The following is a 22,128-nucleotide window of genomic DNA, read 5'->3' on the forward strand; positions in this document are numbered from 1 at the left end:
ACAAAACATCTTGATGGAAATAACCATACCGCCGAGCAAAAGTGGTTAAAACACAGAAGCACATAATTACTATGCATCGACACAAAAACAAATCAAAACTTGTAAAAACAGCACACGCTTTGAAGAAAATGACAATTGAGTGACTTCTTGAAGGTGAGAATGGTCCAAATCAGACTAAATAAGAGTAATTTAATGGGCTCCAGCGCTGCTGGCTTTCAATGACTGGGCCTCTGTGTGGTCATGATGCTCGTTTGGCACCTTTGTTAATCTCCTATTGAGGTAAAGACGCTCCTGTCACCAAGAGGACACTCAATCCCACCGAGGGCCAGCCTGACATGACTTCAAGAGGCCTGCTTCTGACAGCTATATAATGGAGAGCGAGAACAGGAACTTAATCGCTTGTGGCCAATTGGTCCGTCAGTCACCACGGAATTACATGTTCGGCCTCCACCACCCCATTACATCTGAAAGGAGTGTTTTTTTGGAAAGAGTTATATTTCACAAATGTACAAAAAATGCATGGTGACGGTTGAATGATGGTTGAGTGAGTGAACAAGAGGATGACTGATAGGACAAGAGAGCTTGATGCAATGGTTGACGTTTTAGATTCATTTTCTCGTTTGGATTTCCCCTCTCATTATAGATGGGTTAGCTGACAACGTCATGAGACCATGTCTCCATGGTGTACAAGTCAGTGGGTTGTTGTGATTATGGATGGCCAGATTGCTAGCAAGAATGACAAGAAACTACCATGCAGGCAATCGTAAGTGGCTCGTTTCAGCTCGTATTATCTTGTTCTGTTTTGACTGATTTTATGTCAATATGGCAAAAAACAAATAGCTGGCTAGCTAACCAACAACTGTAACAGCGTATTTGAAAGACAAGTGCTCATTGTGCAAAATGTATTTATGTTTTCAATAAACATTGTAGACAAAATATACTATAGTTTACAAGCGGTCAAAAATCTAAGCCAACTCCATCTGTTTTGCCCCATATTTGCAAACGCCTCGGTTTTGTTGCTCAACAACCAACCTGTCTACGGTCAAAATAAAATAAAAGACAGAAATTAAATTTCAACATTGTTTATTGCAGAAAATACAACTGTTCAAGAGTACACAGTATAGAATGTAGAGAACTTGGTAATAACTTTCCTGTGTGGTGAATGTCTGCTTAGTCATCGTCCTTAAACTGTAAATCCCTTGAGAGGATGCCATGTATAGCCAGTGTGTCCATATTTATTTTTTGCTGGAACTCCTGATAAAACACAGTAGTCAGAATATGACCCTCTCTGGATGTTCTCGTCAAACTCTGCCTCTCCTCCAGCTGGTCCACACTCTCTCTTTGCTTTCGCTCTCTCTCGCCAACGTCACACGGCCGCCGACGGAAACCAGTCCCATCTTCGCACCCCTATGATATTGACTCTCCAGCTTGACTGTGAAAGGGGAAAGCAGAGAGAAGGGAGGGGAGGAGAGAGGGAAGAGAGGGAGGAAGGAATGAATCAAAACACCATCAAAGGGACAGAATGACCTTTCAGAGAGCTCAAGGCCTGCTGATTAGAGGCGTCCGGGGCAGATGGGAGGGGAAAAGGCCAGCGAGGCTGTTTATCCTGCTGCTACCACAGACTAGCCTTCAGCTTTTTGTTCTGGGAACATCTAGTCAAGTCTTTCTAGGCTACATCACACTACACTTTTAACTAGGTCTAATAAGCCCCTGCTTATAGTAGCCATTTGTACAGAACCATTCCTATACGAGGTGGTTTACTTTTAAGCAATATGGCCAATATACTACGGCTAAGGTCTGTTCTTATGCATGACGCAACGAGGAGTGCCTGGATACAGCCCTTAGCCGTGGTATATTGGCCATATACCACAAACCCTCGAGGTGCCTTATTGCTATTATAAACTGATTACCAACGTAATTAGAGCAGTAAAAATACATGTTTTGTCATACCCGTGGTATACGGTCTGATATGCCATGGCTGTCAGCCAATCAGCATACAAGGGCTCGAACCACCCAGTTCATAATTAAGAATATATACTGGATGGTTATCTGTTATGTGAATTAAGTTATCAATGTTCTTAAACCGAACTTCAATTAAACTACTCAGCATACCCCACCAGAGTGTGTAAGATTCTGGTTGAATGAAGCAGACGGATAGCCAGCCTAAAAGGGTCAAAACGTTTATTTATGAGAGCTCTGAAAATCCTTACAATGTACAAAGCCTTTTATATTAACACACACACCCACACCAGTAAAGAACTCCACCCCGCTTTAGGCGGCTGTATTTTTCCACAGTACCCAGACCACCTGTCTCCTTATCTTTTGCCAGCCTAGCTGTTCCCAGGCCGTTGTTTCTCTCCCTAACTTAGGGAGACCTCTTCTCCTGTTCCTTTCCCAAGGTCATCTTATCAACTCTGCCCTGCTCATTTTTTTGAAATGGTTACAGTGTCTTACTCACACACAGTATTGGAATATAGTTTTTAACCCATTATTATAGCCTTATTTCGAATACATTTCAACCGAGTTATAGGGTTTCTGAGTGAAATCATTTAGTCAAACCTTTAATCATATAATTTCCATTACATTATCAGAGTGGGGATCAATTCCTTTGCAGTGGAAAATCAATAAAAATGTTTAAATATTTGATGTGTCCTCACAGGGCGCTAGGCTACTACGGTGACAGCACATTACATTCGAAGGACCATCAATACAGAGCATAGTGTTAACCCAGCTTTACACCACTGACTGACTTCCTAATAGGCTTTATGGACCAGTCAAAGTGGCAAAGAAACCCCCCCATACATACACTAACGTGCCTCATAGCCTGCAATGGAGGAGATAAGAGCCTAATAGAAGCTTTCCACAGGTCTTTGACACCATCAATTCAAGACATGTCCAGCAGATCCTGTCCCTTCCTCCATTGCAAACATGAGTCTGATTGCTTTTCTGAAGTATATCTGAGTAGTGAGTACCAGCCTTTTCTCATCCTACCCAACCATTTCAAGTTACAGTCATCCACTAGAAGCTCTCTAAGCAGACTTTCCTCTTTGGGTGATGACAGTGCTCAATATGACTGCTGCTGGCAAGGATAGATTGTACAAAACAGCAGCAGAGTCTTATGTTGAAGTAGGCCTAGTTGTATGACTGGATCATTTGAACAGCCAAGACTTTGACGCCAATCAGGACCGCAGCATAGTCATGATATCTTGTAATCGCAGGTTAAGCAATGTTTACTAGTTAGCTTGTTAACACAAACAAGCTAAGCAGTTGAAAGCCAACCCTGGGCCAGTTGCAGATGGCACGCTGTGCAGAAAACTCTCAAGTTAATCTGCAATGGCAGGCTAGCAGCCAGGTAGCCTAGAGGTTAAGAGCATTGGAGGGTTAGTGTAGTGTTTTAACCCTGGTTCTGTTTCTCTCCAGGTGGGTACAGTCGCTGGTTGGAATCCCCGAGCCAACAAGGTAAAGAAATCTGTCGATGTGCCCTTGAGCGAGGCACTTGACCCTAATTGCTCCTGTAAATTGCTCTGCAAACGAGCGTCTCCTAAATCACTCAAATTGAAATGTAGCCGAAGCTGTTTGACCTAGAAAGCTCTGTGGATATTCAAGCAGCACAACAGGTATCAAGAGTTGGCTGTACGCTGGTCTCTGCTTTGTAGGCCCTCTGGTGACATTAAACTCTTTGCAAGTCTTGAATTAGCATTTGCGTTGCTCTTAATATGGCTATTTCTCAGCAGTACTTATTCATTGCTGTATCGAAGCCATCTGGGAGTTTAGCGCCAACATAGCCCATCCATTTCTTCTTTATTCAACCAGTCACCTGGCTCGACATTTAACATAACCCTACCTACTTATTCTCAAAGCCCTTGCAAAACGTTAATACTGTAGCTAGTGCCAAAATAAGCATCTCTATTCCCCCAACACAGGTCATTCACATCACATAGGCCCCTCAAGCAATCCCTGGCCACTACAAGCCATATTAGGTTAGATCGTCTGTGTGGAAGCAGCAGTTAACAGCTAAACACATTGTAATCTAGCACGGCAGAGCCCAGAAACACTCATACTATTCTGACAGTTAGCACTGAGGTTGGTTATTGAAGGGGCTGAGGTATTACAAACATGATGTATGTATACCAGGCAGCAGTGGTTGTCACTTCTGTTTGTTTTTCTATCTGTCTCGTCACATTAGAGCTCAACTCCATGCCCTGGTAGTGGCTGTGTAAGCACGGTGTTAAGGAGAAGTGCTGTTTGCTCACCATTTCCAAACTTGCCTCAAATACTGACATGTATTATTTGTGTGTCTCTCTGTTATGCCTGAAGCCAAATCTCCACAGCAAAGGGAGTGCCTCTGGATTCTGGCAACTAGCTAAAAATACAGTGGTTGCCCAAGTGACAATGTTGAGTGCTTGGGAATGTTTATGTCACAGACCAATGCCCTGCACCACACAGAGGACTTTGTTTCTGGGCTGAGTGAAAATAACATTTCCCCTGAAGTTGTGTACGTACTGTACATCTAGCATGAATTCTTGCAGAAAACTTGTGTTCTTGCATAGGCTAATCCAAACCAGGTGACTGGTTTTAACAGAACATGTACACTAGTTTCACTCATACCAAATCAAGAATAGTATTTGACTGCTTCTTTGCCTCAATATAAAATCAACTAGTATTTCCCCTAAACGATTTACCATGAAACCCACGGAGCTAAACAACAACAAGCCAGACATGGCAAGCTGATAGTTCACTTGTCAAGTGCGTAATTAAGAGTTAGCGTTTGGCCAGCTTGGCTGATTGTGTCTGGGAAGTGCTAATGCCAGCTCAGTCTAGATCCTCTGTTAATGGCTGGAGGGGCTGCTGAGTGGGCTGCTGAGTGGGCTGCTGAGCAACAGCATTTCTGACTGGATGCTGAAAGCGTGACATGGGGAGAAGAGAGAGCAAGAGAAAAGGGAGACAGCGATATAGAGACAGAAAGAGAGAGGCTGTCACATCGATCGGTGAGATAATTTCCCATTGATTGCTGGTCTGTTTGGGGGCTGCTGTAGAGAGGTTTATTACCCACACACTACAGCTGGGGAGGCCCAATAATAGGCGCAGTGTGTCTGCAGAGGGCTAGCGCTACATCATCAAGCCTGTAAAATACACCCCTACTTGAGCGCACACACGTTATGTTCTTCTATCCTCATGGGGACCTAAAATGAATTTCCATTTAAATCCTATTTTCCCTAAAACTAACCCAAACTCACAACCCTGTTTACTCTAATCGTAACCCTGAACCTTAGCTTAAAATAGCCTTTTCCTTATGGACATAGACTAACCAGTTGATATGTGGCCACACTCCACACCACTATTCTGACCCTATACTATACACACACTGTTCTCATTACAGCCCGATGGGAAGGAGCCCAATACGTTTCTGATAAACATTCACATCCAGCCTCAGGACCCAAGAGATGGAGCCAAGAGGTCTGTCTGTATACTACTACCCTGTAATGGAGGACCATTGACAACCGCACCAATTAAATACAATGGCCTTGAGATGATCATAAACACTGAAAGGAAACACTTCACTGTCGATTGAGGGATAATGGAATAATTCTAGGCGTAAACAAGGAATAATGGATATCCGATATGCCAATCAATGAATCAGCTAGGGGAGCTCTTTGTATTCATACCTTGTATTGGAGAATGATAATCCCCCATTCACTAAGGTGATTTACGATTGCTATGCAAATATAACCAAAGCTTGATACACTCAGACTACAGGCAATTACTCCACACCAACAGAGGATTGTGATGAGGACGAGGAGAGTAAAATCATACAAATGCATTATGATATTTATTTATTTAACCTAGGCAAGTCAGTTAAGAACAAATTCTTATTTACAATGATGGCCTATTAAAAAATAGTCTATATTCTAATGTTGCTTGGGAATAGCAACCGGGCATGAGAATACCCAGGGTATAAATCTATGTGTAGATGGGGCCTAAAGCCAAGGCATGGGAGATGACACTATGGCATCCATCTTGTTTCTGTTGTTTCCAATAGAGCTCGTACTCAGTGAGCATCAAGAGAATCCCTACCTGCCAGACCTAGACTACATCTCCTGGCTCTACACTGACTACTGCAGCCAAGTAGATGTGTACACATCATTCAGCAGGAGGGAGGGGGAAAGAAAGAAACCTGCCTGGATTCTCATCCCAGTGTTAGTCACACCTAATTTACATTCTCTTCCTCAGCCCTGGCTGGTAGATTTACAAGTGGGGGTTGTACTGCTGTGTGAGTCGACTTGCAGGCAGGCAGCTTCACCTTGGAGGATCTCTCTCTCTCTCTCTCTCTCTCTCTCTCTCTCTCTCTCTCTCTCTCTCTCTCTCTCTCTCTCTCTCTCTCTCTCTCTCTCTCTCTCTCTCTCTCTCTCTCTCTCTCTCTCTCTCTCTCTCTCTCTCTCTCTCTCTCTCTCTCTCCCCCTCTCCCCCCCCCCCCCCCCCCTCCCATAGACACCGAGGGGCTGAAATGGCTGAGTGATTTCTACTGCTGCTGTTGCTGCAGCGCTGCTTTAGTCAGGCACACAACAGGCTAGGCTAACCGGGCCGGCAGCCTGAGTCTGGCAGGTTAGGAAGGGAAGGGCAAATGACAGAGCGTGGGTAGCTAGCGACTGAGGCAGGGTGACAGCATGTTTACGCCGCTGTCCCAAATAGGGGCTGACGCTCCGCCGATCGCACCTGCTGCTGTGCACCTTGCCCAGGGAGTGGGTGGTGGGTTCAGGTGGGTTGGAAAGAGGGGAAGTGAGACAATAATGAGATAGAGAGGAACGGAAAAGTGCTTTGTGGAATCATATTTAACTATTCTCCTGGAGGTTTACCCTGCTACATGGGGGGGAGCTAAAGCCAATGGAAGTGAATGAGCCGAAACGGAGGGGAATCAGTCTGGCTGCCATGTGTGGCGTCCATGTTTCTTCGATGACTTCATCATCGTATTAATCCTGCTTCACAGCATCTCTTTCCAGGAGATTGGCCAGTAAAATGGCACCATGTTCAAATGAGTTGGTTTAAATAATCAAGAAGCATTTCAGAAATCTACTCCTGGATATTTGGCCACTTCCAGAATGGACAGAATGCCCAGAACGGACATATTTAAGGGGGAAAGAGGGAGGGGGGAAAGGAGGGAGCACATTCTGGTCTAATAACTCTATAACCTACTCACTAACATTGACTGGGGTTTTCAGTGAAAAAAATCTCCCAGTGACAAGGGTCACCCATACTAATGTGCCCCAACCGAGGGAAACAGATTCCTCCTGTGTACATGAGTAATTCCAGTAAGGAGCCAGCTCCCCAGTGGTTCTCAATCACCCTGGGCTCTTACAGTGAGAGCGACCAGAGTGACTGGTGCAGCAGCGACGCAGTGTGTTAGATACAGTGGGATCGCCTTGTGCTAATGCTGAATCACCACGACCTCGTGTGAAGTAAACGCCCCCAAGGCAATGCTGCTGCAGCGAGGGCTCGCGTCCAGAAGACATTTCATTCCTTTCGCATTAGCTTCCATCATGGCACTCCGTTAAAGCCTTCCCTGTGGCTCAGTTGGTAGAGCATGGTGTGTGCAACGCCAGGGTTGTGGGTTCGATTCCGGGGGCAGAACAAAACAACAACAAAATTGTATGAACTGTATTCACTACTGTAAGTCACTCTGGATAAGAGCGTCTGCGAAATGACTGAAATGAAATGAAAAAACGCAGCAAGTGCCGTCGCTAAAATCCCCATGTCTCCTCAGGTAGTCAAATGCCTCGAAACATTGGCCGGCTATAAAAATCATCAAATCAGCTAAACTGCTGAGGGGGCAACCACAAATTCATATTTTGTATTATTTCAATCATAATAAAACATTGATATAACTTGAGTGGCATATCACAATGCCTGTATTAAAGTTGTAAGAATGACATACTGCCCCATCATGGTTGATCAGGACGCTGTGTTTATATTCAACCCTCTTCTAATGGTAAGTGACAATCATTTTGTAATGAATTAAAATAAGTCAAACATTCAATCAAGATTCTTCTATTTTTCTCCTGCGTGTTAATAAACCGGTTATAAGAATAGGGTCAGTGGTAAAGTCCTACAGGGACAGCTTTCTTTTGATGTATATTTCACACACCACTGCAAATACAGAGAGCCCAAAGAATCAGCATGACAGGCTTTAGCGATAGGCGTGTGTTTACGCTGGGTTTCTAGACAGAGACTTCGTTCCCCTGCAGCCCCAATGTCAAAGGGACAACATATCAACAGGAACTTCTTTCTAACAGCCAATGAGGGACTCTGAAAAAGTCAATACTGCTGGTTATTAAAAAATTGTTCCTATAAAGAAGCCTGTTGACTGCCCACATCTAATTAGAATGGAAATGTAGCGTGGGCTTTGAATGGATCACTGGGGACAGACATTGGCATTTAGATGACATTGTGTCGGGACTAGATTACTGATGACACAGTATTTTGGGGAGATAGCTTATTTCAGAGGCTTTGATGATAAGACTAATTGTATCTCTGCATTGGCGGTAAGGGGCTGTCATTGTTCGATCATTGGGGATTTGGAGAGGGGTTATACACATGCACACATGTACAAACACACACACACACACACACACACACACACACACACACACACACACACACACACACACACACCACACCCAACCTTCAGAACGCGTGTGTGTGTGTAGAACCAATTCTCTTGCCTATACATCACAGTTTCTTTTGAGAGAAACAATCAAATCCTTATCAGGGCATAAGTCAAGAACAGAACAGTCAAGACCAAACAGACAAACAGAGAGTCTCAGAGAGAGAGAGTCTCAGAGAGAGAGAGTTTCCGAGAGAGAGAGAGAGAGAGAGAGAGTCTCAGGGAGTCTCAGAGAGAGAGAGAGTCTCAGAGAGAGAGAGTTTCCGAGAGAGAGAGAGAGAGCTCAGAGAGAGAGAGAGAGCCTCAGAGAGAGAGAGAGAGGGAGTCTCAGAGAGAGGGAGTCTCAGAGAGAGAGAGTCTCAGAGAGAGAGAGAGTGAGGGTCTCAGAGAGAGAGAGAAAGGTGAGAGGGCAGAGAGGGAGGAGAGAGAGAGAGAGAGAGGGAGAGAGGTAGAGAGCGAGAGAGAGAGAGGAGAGAGAGAGAGAGAGAGAGGTAGAGAGAGCTGGAGAGATAGGGAGGGGATAGAGAGAGATAGGGAGAGAGATAGGGAGGGGGTGAGAGAGAGATAGGGAGAGAGATAGGAGAGGGGTAGAGAGAGAGATAGGGAGAGAGTAGGGAGAGGGAGATAGGAGAGAGGGAGAGAGATAGGGGAGAGGGTAGAGAGAGAGATAGGGAGAGATAGAGAGAGATAGGGAGAGAGATAGGGAGAAAGATAGGGGAGAGATAGGGAGAGAGATAGGGAGAGAGATAGGAGAGAGATAGGGAGAGAGGTAGAGAGAGAATAGGGGAGAGAGATAGGGAGAGGGGTAGAGAGAGCAGAGGGGGAATACGTTTATGCTGATCTAGTGCTCCGCATTCTGAGGAGGCTGCATTTGATATCAGTGCAGCGGAGCAGAGGGAGAAATGTGTCAGCGTTGACAGCAAGCTGAATATCTTAAACCTTCTCTGACACCCCTGCAGGCGCTCTCTCAGGCTCCCTCTGACACACACACACACACACACACACACACACACACACACACACACACACACACACACACACACACACACACACACACACACACACACACACACACACACACACACACACACACACACCAGACATCAGGTGGGAGTATTGCTGTGTTCCCACGTGGAGTGTGTACAGTAGCGTTCGTTTAACTGTCAGCTCAAGTGCAAGGCTCATCTCTGGGGAAAAGCCCCAGTGAAGTGCCTCCATGCACACGGAGACATCTGTGTGTGTGTGTGTGTGTGTGTGTGGAAACTGAGAGAGTAAGCTAGACATACACAAGAGAAACATTATGTAGTCAGGATCTAAATCCCTACAGTAGCTTATTCCCCTCTATAGCTTGGTTTATAAATATAACATGACTTTTTACCTACATGGGGATGAATATTTGGGTTGCTCCACTACCACAACAAAACTATTAATAGATATATACACTGTTGTTATGACATGGCACACATGGCTTTAAAAGGACCAATGGTGAGGAGAAAGAGGAGCAATGCTTTGTATCCAACACCAGCCCCAGTTCATGTTAACTCAGCAACCATTCTCCATACAGAGCCTCTGTGTTCCCACTCTGGTGAGAGTACTGTAGGAGCACTCCACTGCTAGCTAAACAATGTCCAATGTCCCCCTATCTAAGCATCTTATCTATTCAATCCCATTATATTCATCTGACTGCCATTTCTCAAATGACTCTTACAGCTCTCACATTGTTTGTTACCCATTTGAGCTATGAAAACGTTGGTAATTGAAATGTCCGTCAAATGACGTTGGCCATTGTGTTGGCGAGATGTTGTTGGCTACAGAACATGGAATTTTGACAGTTATAAGCAGACACAGGGGAATGTGTTTCTGACAGTCACACCGCAGGATATTCTATCTCCTCTGAGCTGTCTAATATGACGTCAGAGACTTCATTCTTCGGTTGGACGAGCTGTGTTTTAGAGCAACACTTTCTCTGAGCCTCGTCAACGCCTTAAAAACACACTTCTGACATCATTTAATAGCCATATTTATGACTAGAAATGTCTGGATTTTCTTCTGACAAGTCTTTTACAGTTCAGTAGCTTGCCATTTTTAAAGGAGTCAATGGTATTTGCGAATGTGACATTGCTGCTAACAGGAAGATCAAGTGGTCTGGTTAAGTAGTCCATTTAGCCCAAGGTTATGTTAGCCCAAGTTTATGTTAGCCCAAGGTTATGTTAGCCCAAGTTTATGTTCTTTAGCCCAAGGTTATGTTATGCCCAAGGTTATGTTAGCCCAAGGTGTTACGATGCAGTCTCCAGGGGCTGTGAATGTCCATGTCAATCTTCAGAGTGGGGAGTGCAGTGTTGATGGGCCTGCCAATCTCTATTCAGGGTACTGATAGGTGGGAGAGGGTAGTGTGTGTAAAGAGGGGAGAAGTGGTTAACACCGCGGCCAGGCTCCTCGGCATGCTGGAGGCACGATGACATTGATCTGCCAGGCCCATTCCATCCCCTCTCCATGAAGAGGTAACTGGATTGTTAATAAAAATGGAAATTGAGCCATGCTGCTATCACACACACACACACACACACACACACACACACACACACACACACACACACACACACACACACACACACACACTACCAGCAGCTATCGTCTCACCTTCCCCGCCCGACCTTCCTCACCCCTACCTCCTACAGAGCTGTCCTGGTGACATTTAAACGACGGGACCAATTCAAAGCCTACCACCTCCCTATGTCCCTCCCCTAGATACTACTACATTCCTCTGTTCCTCAGGCAGCAAACTAACACATCAAATGCCTGCATGGCTATGAAATGAATAGGGGAGAGGTGGGGGGAGGGAAGAGAAACCGACGGGGGTAATACAAGCCCCTTCTGATTAACGGTTTGCTGTTATGTTTCCTATTGAAACACTTAAGAGGGTTAACAATTAAATGCAGGCTTTGGTGGGGGTTGATAATTATGGAAAACGTGTCACAACACACAACTAGCGCCCTCATATTCCTGTTTGGCAAAGCATTACTTCCCGTCACACAAATCGGTAGGAACTGAAGCCGTAGGAATTCTTTCTTGACAACCAAAATGACCTTTTCAGATCGTGCTATTTCAAAACGTTTCCCCCTACTTAACGTGATACTGGTAACCTCATCACTACATCACACTGGCCATCACCCCAAGAAATGGGAGCAGCAGAAAGCGGTCGGACTGAGGACGCTTCATTTCAAAAAAAAGCAAGCGGCGTAATACTAAATCAATCTGACCCACCCCACCAGCCAGCTCCCCGTCTGCTATTCCTTAGCAACAGAGCAGACTTACCCACCGGCCAGCTCCCCGTCACTATTCCTTAGCAACAGAGCAGACTTACCCACTGGCCAGCTCCCGTCGCTATTCCTTAGTAACAGAGCAGACTTACCACCGCCAGCTCCCCGTCGCTATTCCTTAGCAACAACGCAGACTTACCCACCGCCCAGTTCCCCGTCGCTATTCCTTAGTAACAGAGCAGACTTACCCACCGGCCAGCTCCCGTCACTATTCCTTAGCAACAGAGCAGACTTACCCACTGGCACAGCTCCCCGTCGCTATTTCCTTAGTAACAGAGCAGACTTACCCACCGGCCAGGCTCCCCGTCGCTATTCATTAGCAACAACGCAGACTTACCCACCCGCCAGTTCCCGTCGCTATTCCTTAGTAACGAGCAGACTTACCTACCGGCCAGCTCCCTGTCGCTATTCACGCAACAGACTTACCGGCCAGCTCCCTACTAATTTCCTTAGTAACAGAGCAGACTTACCACCGGCCAGCTCCTCCCGTCGCTTCATTCCTTAGCAACAGCAGACTTACCCACTGACCATCCCTTCACTATTCCTTAGCAACAGAGCACTTACCCACCGGCCAGCTCCCGTCGCTTTCCTTAGCAACAGAGCAGACTTACCCACCGGCCAGCTCCGTCGCTATTCCTTAGTAACAGAGCAGACTTACCCACCGGCCAGCTCCCGTCGCTATTCCTTAGCAACCGCAGACTTACCCACCGCAGCTCCCCGTCACTGTTCCTTAGTAACAGAGCAGACTTACCCACCCGACCAGCTCCCCGTCGCTATTCCTAGCAACAACGCGAGATTTACCCACCGGCCAGCTCCCGTCACTATTCATAGCAACAGAGCAGACTTACCCACCCGGCCAGCTCCCCGTCACTATTCCTTAGCAACAGAGCAGACTTACCCACCGGCCAGCTCCCGTCGCTATTCCTTAGCAACAACGCAGACTTACCCACCCGGCCAGCTCCCGTCGCTGTTCCTTAGTAACAGAGCAGACTTACCCACCGGCCAGCTCCCCGTCGCTATTCCTTAGCAACAACGCAGACTTACCCACCGACCAGCTCCCCGTCGCTATTCCTTAGTAACAGAGCAGACTTACCCACCGGCCAGCTCCCCGGTCGCTATTCCTTAGCAACAATGCAGATTTACCCACCGCCCAGCTCCCCGTCGCTATTCCTTAGCAACAGAGCAACTTACCCACCCGGCCAGCTCCCCGTCACTATTCCTTAGCAACAACGCAGACTTACCCACCGGCCCAGCTCCCCCGTCACTATTCCTTAGCAACAGAGCAGACTTACCCACCGCCCAGCTCCCTGTCTCGCTATTCACTTAGTAACAGAGCAGACTTACCCACCGGCCAGCTCCGTCTATTCCCTTAGCAACAACGCAGACTTACTCCACGGCCAGCTCCCGTCGGCTATTCCTTAGCAACAATGCAGACTTACGTCCACCGCTAGCTCCCCGTCACTATTCAGCAACAGAGCAGACTTACCCACCGCCAGCTCCCGTCACTATTCCTTAGCAACAGAGCAGACGCTACCCACCGTAGCTCCCCGTCACTATTCCTTAGCAACAGAGCAGACTTACCCACCGGCCCAGCTCCCGTCGCTATTCCTTAGCAACAGAGCAGACTTACGCACCTAACCAGCTCCCGTCACTATTCAGCAACGAGAGCGACTTACCCACCGGCCACTCCCCGTCGCTATTCCTTAGCAACAGACGGACTTACCCACCGGCCAGCTCCCCCGTCGCTATTCCTTAGCAACAGAGCAAACTTTTACCCACCGCCAGCTCCCCGTCACTATTCCTTAGCAAACAACGCAGACTTTCACCCACCGCAGCTCCCGTCGCTATTCCTGTAGCAACAGAGCAGACTTACCACCGCCAGCTCCCGTCGCTATTCCTTGGCAACAGAGCAGACTTACCCACCCGGCCCGCTCCCAGTCGATTTCTTAGCAACAGAGCAGACTTACCCCGCCGCTATTCTGAGAGCAGCAATGCAGACTTACCCACAGGCCAGCTCCCTCACATTATTCCTTAGCAACAGAGCAGATTACCCCGAAGCCAGCTCCCCGTCGCTTTCCTTAGCAACAGAGCAGACTTACCCACAGCCAGCTCCGTCACTGTTCCTAGCAACAGCGCAACTTACCCACCCGCCATCAGCAGCTATTGATTTCTTTTAGGAGAAGGTGGGGGTATCTAAAATGGTCCAAATGTTCAGAATGTTATTTTATGGATGCTCTTTGGGGCTACAACAGCAGGTCTGAGCCAGAGATTGATTAGTTCTACTGGACACATGTGACCTCCAAAAGATAAGAAGCAATTATGGCTCTCTGAGAGGCTTTCCAGCAGCGGTGCTTCAGCACTGCCAATGGGCCATGGTTTTAAATGGATAATTAACGTTTGTGTATTGCTATCGCTGGCTTCTCTGTGTGAGAGCTCTGCTCGACACTCGTGTGTGTGTGTGTGTGTGTGTGTGTGTGTGTGTGTGTGTGTGTGTACTGCCTACATGATGGAAGCCCCATTCTCTCTCATCACTGATACATTGCTAATAAGATCAGGGAGAGTCAATGTCTGAATATCTACATGGTCCAATTTCAGAGCTCGTTACACTTTCATCTAGTCTTGTCACGTCAGAGGGGTGTATAAACATTACAGCAGCTGGAGCTCCCTCAAATACAATAATGGAATATGGTTTATTATAAACTGGTTCTACGCCCTGAATGCTGATTGGCGTGACAGCCATGGTATATAAGACCGTATACCACGGGTATCCGACAAAACATGTATTTTTACTGCTCTAATTACATTGGTAACCAGTTTATAATAGCTTTTAACATAACTATAATGTAAGATTTAATTAAGGCAATACAAGCACCTCGGGGTTTGTGGTATATGGCATGCTTCATGGCTAAGGGCTGTATCCAGGCATTCCTCATTGCGTCATGCGTAAGAACAGCCCTTAGCCGTTAGTATATTGCCATATCACACCCCTTCGATGCCTTATTGCTAACTAATCTACATTCTAACAGTGACTCGTTCTGTGTCAGAGATCAACCTGCAAGCAGGCACAGAGAGTTATTTAAAAGACCTCTCTTGTTCAGTGAGTGGACTACGGGTACGGGCAGAACTTCTCTACCAGAACCACCTGTGTAATGCATAGTGAAATTAATTTCATAGTACCTTCTATCACCCAGTAGTAGTGCACTTTGAGAAGACTGGCTAACAGCCCACAGCTCCTTTGAACAAGCCCTTATGCCGCTACCAGATGCATTCAGAATTAATCACATACAGACATTAGGCATCAAAAACACCTGTCCATAAAAGCTATATGAAAGCCTGAATAAATGCATCAATGGTTTATAATGCATAAGACTCCATATTTTTTTTTTGAATGTGGCTCTAAAAAACCTGATTGGTTCTCTGAGCTCAGTTAGGAGAGAGCCCAGTCCTCTGTAGCTCAGTTAGTAGAGCAACCGACCCTCTAGCTCTGTGCTAGTAGAGCCCGGTCCTCTGTAGCTCAAGTTAGTAGAGCACGTCCCCTTAGCTCAGTTAGTAGAGCACGGTCCCCTGTAGCTCAGTTAGTAAGAGCACGGTCCCCTGAGCTCAGTTAGTAGAGCACGGTCCCCTGTAGCTCAAGTTAGTAGAGCCACGGTCCTCTGCAGCTCTACAGTTAGTAGACCACGGTCCTCTGTGCTCAGTTAGTAGAGCTCGGTCCTCTGCTTAGCTCAGTTAGTAGAGACACGGTCCTCTGTAGCGCTCTGTTAGTAGAGCACGGCACTCTGTAGCCTGTGCTAGCAGAGCCCCATCCTGTAGCTCAAGTTAGTAGAGCACGGTCCCTGTAGCTCAGTTAGTAGAGCACGGTCCCCTGTGGCTCAGTTAGTAGAGCACGGTCCTGTAGCTCAGTTAGTAGAGCACGGTCCCCTGTAGCTCAAGGTTAGTAGAGCACGGTCCTCTGTAGCTCAGTTAGTAGAGTTAACGGTCCTCTGTAGCCTGTGCTAGTAGAAATTGTTTGTCCTCTGTAGCTCAGCTGTAGAGCCCGTCCTCTGTAGCTCAGTTAGTAGAGCCCACTCAGTTAGTCCAGAGCCCGGTCCTCTGTAGCTCAGTTAAGTAGAGCCCGGTCCTCTGTAGCCTCAAGTTAGTAGAGCCCGGTCTCTGTAGCTCAGTTAGTAGAGCCCGGTCCTCTAGCTCAGTTAAGTAGAGCCCGGTCCTCTGTAGCTCAGTTAGTAGAGCCCGGTCCTCTGAGCTCAGTTAGTAGAGCACGGTCCTCTAGCACTCAGTTAGTAGAACACGGTCCTCTGTAGCTCAGTTAGTAGAGCACGGCCCCCTGTAGCTCAGTTAGTAGAGCACGGTCCGCTCAGTTAGAGAACATAGCGATTGCAACGCAGGATAGTGGGTTTGATTCCCGGGAACACCTGTATGTAAAGTATGCACGCATGTGACTAAGTGTCATTGGATAAAAGTGTCTGCTAAACGTCATATTATATTCTGTCAGGAGAAGAGCTTCCTGGTGCAGGAGAGAGGCTTGTCTGTTCACCAGGGGTTCCATAGGCTCCCATGTAAAGTGGGTCAACCCTGCTCCTCCAGAGCTTAACGAGCAGCCAGAGGATTTAAGACGGCGTGCTCCATAATTATGAAGAGTGAGGTTGGTGTGGGCTGATTGGGGAACATTTTAAATGTAGAGCCTAGCTGAAGACCAAATTCCAAAACAATATAAAGGACTGTCAGCATCAGTAGCAACATCATTTTACAGTCAGGTAATCAGGTTATTTGCAAGCCTGGGGCGTTAAGTAGCTCATTTAGCCCACTGTAAGAGAGGCTCAGCTGGGACTGACACTTGCGTACATAGTATTCCGGAAGCTCAGTTGCTCTAAGGTGGTGTGTGAAGAAGAACAAACCGGTGACGCAAGGCAGAGGGCGGCCAACACAGTTAGCTAGGTAGCTAGCAACGTAAAACTTCAGAGGGCAACCCTAAGGGACCTGCCTGCCACATGTCAGAAACGTTTAGAGTGTGGCACGTGGTACTGTATATGGTCTACAAAAAGAAGCCGACATCCGTCTACAAACACGGACTTTGCAGGCTAACATTATGTGGTGAAAAAAGCATGTAAGGAAGTATCATGCAGGAGGAGGAAACAGATGGGAGGTACTGTATCGCTGTGGCAATTTCAGTTGGTTGGTTAATTGTTTTTGCTTGATGCAGCAAAAACAGGTTGAGGCAGAACATATGTCTTGAGAGTTAACTGGTTCTCGCCCATAAGCCTGCTTAATCAACGTTGACCCCAAGGTCAATCTGCTGTTACTTGTCTACTCAGCTGGGTTCTGGACTGGTTTTGGTTTGAAGCAAACAGTCGGATTGTGTACAATATCTTCCGTAAGCCAATTACCGTCTTTAAACAAGTCATACTGGGGGGACACAAACGTCAGCTTACCATAGTACTACAGTAGGGCTGGGACCAGACCAGTATCGAGATACTCCTTAGTATCGCAAGCAAACAAACCCCAAGCGGATTTAAGTTCTTTAGGAAAACAGCCCTAATGTTGAAAACAAACATCATTATGTTGCCAGAGTCAGATTTATTTCTTTATTTTCCAAGCTATAGGACACAATATTTTACATACAGCATGTTTTTAAAGGACCAAAGAGGTTGATCTTCGTGTTTTCATTTTGCCATGGAAACAATAGAGCGTTACTAGAATCGTCCCCTACATAATAGAATGCAATATGTCAATGCATTAACTACTTGACAAGATCCACCCAACATACAGCCAATGACCAAATCACTCAATATGAACATTAGCCTAAACATTCCATGCCTAAGTACTAAAATAAGTGCTGGTGGGATCACGTGCCGGGTGTCTGACATGAGATGGAAGATTCTCAACCATCAGTTTGAAGTGATGATCCACCAATTTGCATTTTTAAAACTTGAAATATTAAAATATATCTAACCCTGCACTTACCTCCTCCTATTAGCGCCGACTTTTGCTGATAACTACTTTATTGAGGGAAAATGTAGCTGATGATATGTGATGTGTGGTTGTCTCACCCCTAGCCATCTTCACATCAATACAGCAACTGTAAGTTGCTCTGGACAAAAAACGTCTGCTAAATGACTAAAATGTCATAACACTAAAGATAATTGATTACTAAAAACAAATGATGGATTTATAAAGAATAGAGCCAATTTATAATGTGAAAGAACATTTTTCTTAATATTGTTTAATTTATCAGGAATGTGACGATACCAGTGTAGCCAAAAAAAAATTCCATGGGAAAAATGAAAACATGAAGCAGATCAAACTCTTTAGTCTTTTAAAAACCTGTTGTATGTAACATATTGTGAGCTATAGATAGAAAATAAATACATGTGACTCAGGGCTGTTTTCCTAAAGAAGTTAAATCCGCTTTGTGTTTTGTTTCCTTGCCATGATACTAACAAGCATCGTGATACTGGTATAGTCCCGGTCGAATAAATATGTCTGCTGAAAAATCAGGGAGGAGGAATCCAGTAATGAGTGAGATGAATGTTCATGGCACAGGAGGAAATGCATGCCATTAATAATAAAACATAGGCTGCAGGATTATTATAATCCCCCAGCCACCTTTCCAAATAAACCATTTATTGAAACATTAAGAGTTGTCTTCAGTCTTCTCAGCCGACTTCAAATACAAAGGTGTGGGCTATAACTCTTTGTGAGGAATTTGAAGCAGATTCCAAAGCCACAACTATTTTGAGTTCACCAGAGACATATCTTATATAACCAGTTCCACCTGTTTTACATCCACTTTTCCCAAGAACAAATATCCCTTTTGACAACTGAAATTCAATGGATACATTCATTATTAGATTGTTCCAGCTTCCTCTATTACTTTAAATTCCTTGACTTTTAACAAGTTCATACAACGGAAATACTCTGAACTCTTATGACTCATATCTCTTTATTACTGCCATTTGTCTTTAAAACTCACCTTGCCTTCTCTAAAATCCCTCTGTCTTCAGTTCTCTCTAATCTATTCCCATGTACTGTACACCAGTCTTGGTAGCACTCTAACGTTAAGAACACACTGCAAACTAGGAAATTGTTGCACACGGTATGATTTGTAGGTTATCTACACCCTTAGAAAAAGGGGTTTGAAATGGGTTCCTGAGGCTGTCCTCATAGGAGAACCCTTTTTGATTGCAGGTTGAACCCTCTTTGGTTCCAGAGCAGAACCCATTTGGGTTCTATGTACAATACTCTGTGGAGAGGGTTCTACATGGAATCCAAAAGTGTTCTACCTCAAAGGGTTATATCTGGAAACAAATGGGTTCTTCAAAGGGTTCTCCTATGGGGACAGCCCAATAACCCTTTTGGTTGTAGATAGCACTTGTTGTTCTTAGAGTGAGCAACAAGCCTGCTTAGAAAGCTAGCTCTTGTCTACAAGTCACATCAATGGAGGTTTATGTGTTAGTTACTGTAGGGTAAGCAAACAAATTCACACAGTCCGCAGCTTTTTAAAGACCCCCCAAAATGATCTTTCTTCATGTATTCACAGATCTTACCTGATAGTATGGGTGAAAGCAGGTATTCCTCTATGTAGCTTTCACCATTCCAATAATGTTGGATCAGTGATTGCTTCAAGGAAGGCAGGAAGAAAGGAAGCACGTACAGATCACTTGCGGTAAGTAACAGTTACAATTGTTAGACGTTCGCTGCATAGCTAATTGCTAGCTTAAAGCTGGAATCCTTAATTGAAACAATAACAAAGCGTGCTCTGTACCCCTTGTTTTTTCTAAAAAGCTAAGGGATGGGGCTGGAGAAATGTAACCACTCCAAATTAATAGACAGAGCTATGGAGCAAGGACTGACCATCCACGATACCAAATGTATAGTTTTAACCATGTTTAGAAGCTGTACATTGTTGGTTTGCATTTTACGTTGTTTACAAACATTGGCGTAAAACAAGTTTATATATTGGATTATGATGGGGTAAGACAGTTGAACTAAGCTCATGAGGCATTTACTGTACATGTTATAGTCTTCAAGAATCAATGAGTATATATCATTCATTTATAAGTCCAAAAGAGGATGTTAGCAACCAAGGATTCTAGCTTTAAAAGATGTTAGCATAGCCATAAAGTGAGGAAAGGGGTGTTGTTTCTCCACCTCAGGCCAACTCAGGATGCATGGCACAAAAGACAGCTTGTGGCCCAACGTGGAGGGGGGTGTGGGGGTGGAGCCAGACGAGGGATTATCCTGCTCAGGTCCCTGATCCTGGGCTAAGTTGGTTAGAACAGACATTAGCAGAGATAACATGTTGGTCAGAACAATGCAACAACTAGCCTAACGCCACAAGTGTAAAGTAGAACTAAAGAGTCTTTAGGGCTAAAGTTGATATATTCGTTTATATGATGAAACTTTGGTGAGTTGTGCTACTTAATAGTATAATAATAATAATAATAATAATAATAATGGAATAATCTGGGAAAGGAAAGTAGATGCTATAGTAGTATAATATGTTATTTAGCAGATGCTTTTCTTCATGGCAACTTACAAGGTCATGCATGCATACATTTGTACATATGGGTATCCCTAGCGAATCCAACTCAAGACCATTGGCATGGTAAGTGCCATGCTCTACCGACTGAGATAGTATATGCATGCATATCCATATAATTAAAAAGAAGTGGGTGACTACAGACACAAGCAAAAAGGATTACGAATAAATCTCTCCATTAGCAAAACAGTGAAGCTAATAACATAAGGTTGAAGCTAAACACCTGCAGTGAGGCTAGCTGACATCATGCCAGTCTCTCCATAGATCTATAAGTCATTGTAACAGATGTAGCACTACCTGGGGCCAACTTTGCTCACAGTTACGCATTAATCAGTTTACTTAGTCGTTGCTTTAGCTCTTGTCACGGCATTCTTTTCATTGGCCTTAGCTGTGGCGAGCTAAACAACAGGAACCTACTTAGCGAAAGCTGCCTGCAGGTGGAACTGGTTTGAAATAGAGCCACAACGCCTTTGACATCTCCCTCCTCATCGCTGACTCAGTGGAGAACCCTCTGGGTTCTTACATTTTGTTCTGACAAGTCAAGACGAAGGAGATTATTTTCAGATGCACAGGCTGGTGAGCTGTACATCTCTGCAATGTGAACTGTCAAAATGGAGGGAAAAGATGTGATATTTCCCAGTGATTACGGTCTCGATCGGCGGCTATATCTCTGGTGTGAAAACTGTGTGGGATACTAAACTGGGACATGAGATCTGCTGGAAGACACACAACCCAGTCGAGATTCAGAGGAAAGCTTTGCTGGTTCCAGTTAATTAGCGATAGGGAATGCCAGAAACATTGGCCTAATTGCTGGGGGCTTATAATAATAATTAGGTGCTTATTTTGTCCTATTTCACACATGTACATATACAGGCATGGTGTGAAATGGAAATGTGTTCATATCCAACTCCCCCGGAGACACCCTTGGAGAGTGGGTCACGGCCAGGGTCTGCCAATATCAACGGCGACCCTGGTGCTCGGGGGTCATTCAACTAGCAACCTTCGGTTACTGGCCCAACGCTCTAACTGCTAGGCTACCTGCCGCCCTTACAAATGGAATTACAAACCTATCCAAGAGCTTGGACAGATCAGCACATCTCCTAGACTACCAGAGAGAGTTATGGCTGGTGGCTGGGCATGTGCTCACAGTGAGAGTGGGCAAAGTGCAGCAGTGCTTAAGCAAGCATGATGCATAGAGACAACATAAGCCCTTGTGATAAACACAGATGGACAGGCAAAACCTATGCCTTCAACAAAAACCCAGAACAAGTTGTTTACCTCTTCAAGGTAGTTTGAACCCTTGAACTGTTTTTAAGTGCTAGTCTTGAGAAAGTATGCGCTTTCTTCAATTACTGGTCCTCCATTTGCAGGTCTCATGGGTTGTAGGAAAAAGTGAAGAACGGTGGTGAAGTGAACACATTGACCTCAAGCATAACAGCATGTAGCGCTTTAGCTTTATTGAGGAGAATCGCTCGTGTTTGAACCGTCTTTATTAGCATATCACCATCTTTTCAGCTTCCTCGCCACAAACCGCAGCGGTGCCTCATTAGCATTGAAAATAACACCTTGAGCAGAAACAGCAATGAGGAAATAGGACAGAATTTTTAAAATTA

General features: G+C 45.3%; 1 protein-coding gene across 1 annotated transcript in view; it reads right to left on the bottom strand.

Annotated features, from left to right (window-relative positions):
- Nucleotides 1-1,066: 1,066 nt before the first annotated feature.
- LOC123730756 (activating signal cointegrator 1) overlaps nt 1,067-22,128 on the bottom strand; it is a 115,641-nt gene continuing 94,579 nt past the window's right edge. Inside the window, exon 12 of the mRNA XM_045708389.1 lies at nt 1,067-1,432. Within this exon, the coding sequence (XP_045564345.1) occupies nt 1,302-1,432 (131 nt within the window). The 3' untranslated portion in view covers nt 1,067-1,301. The remainder of the gene's footprint in view (nt 1,433-22,128) is intronic.

The sequence above is a fragment of the Salmo salar genome, chromosome ssa26 (assembly GCF_905237065.1).
Source record: "Salmo salar chromosome ssa26, Ssal_v3.1, whole genome shotgun sequence".
In the NCBI taxonomy this organism is placed as follows: Eukaryota; Metazoa; Chordata; class Actinopteri; order Salmoniformes; family Salmonidae; genus Salmo; species Salmo salar.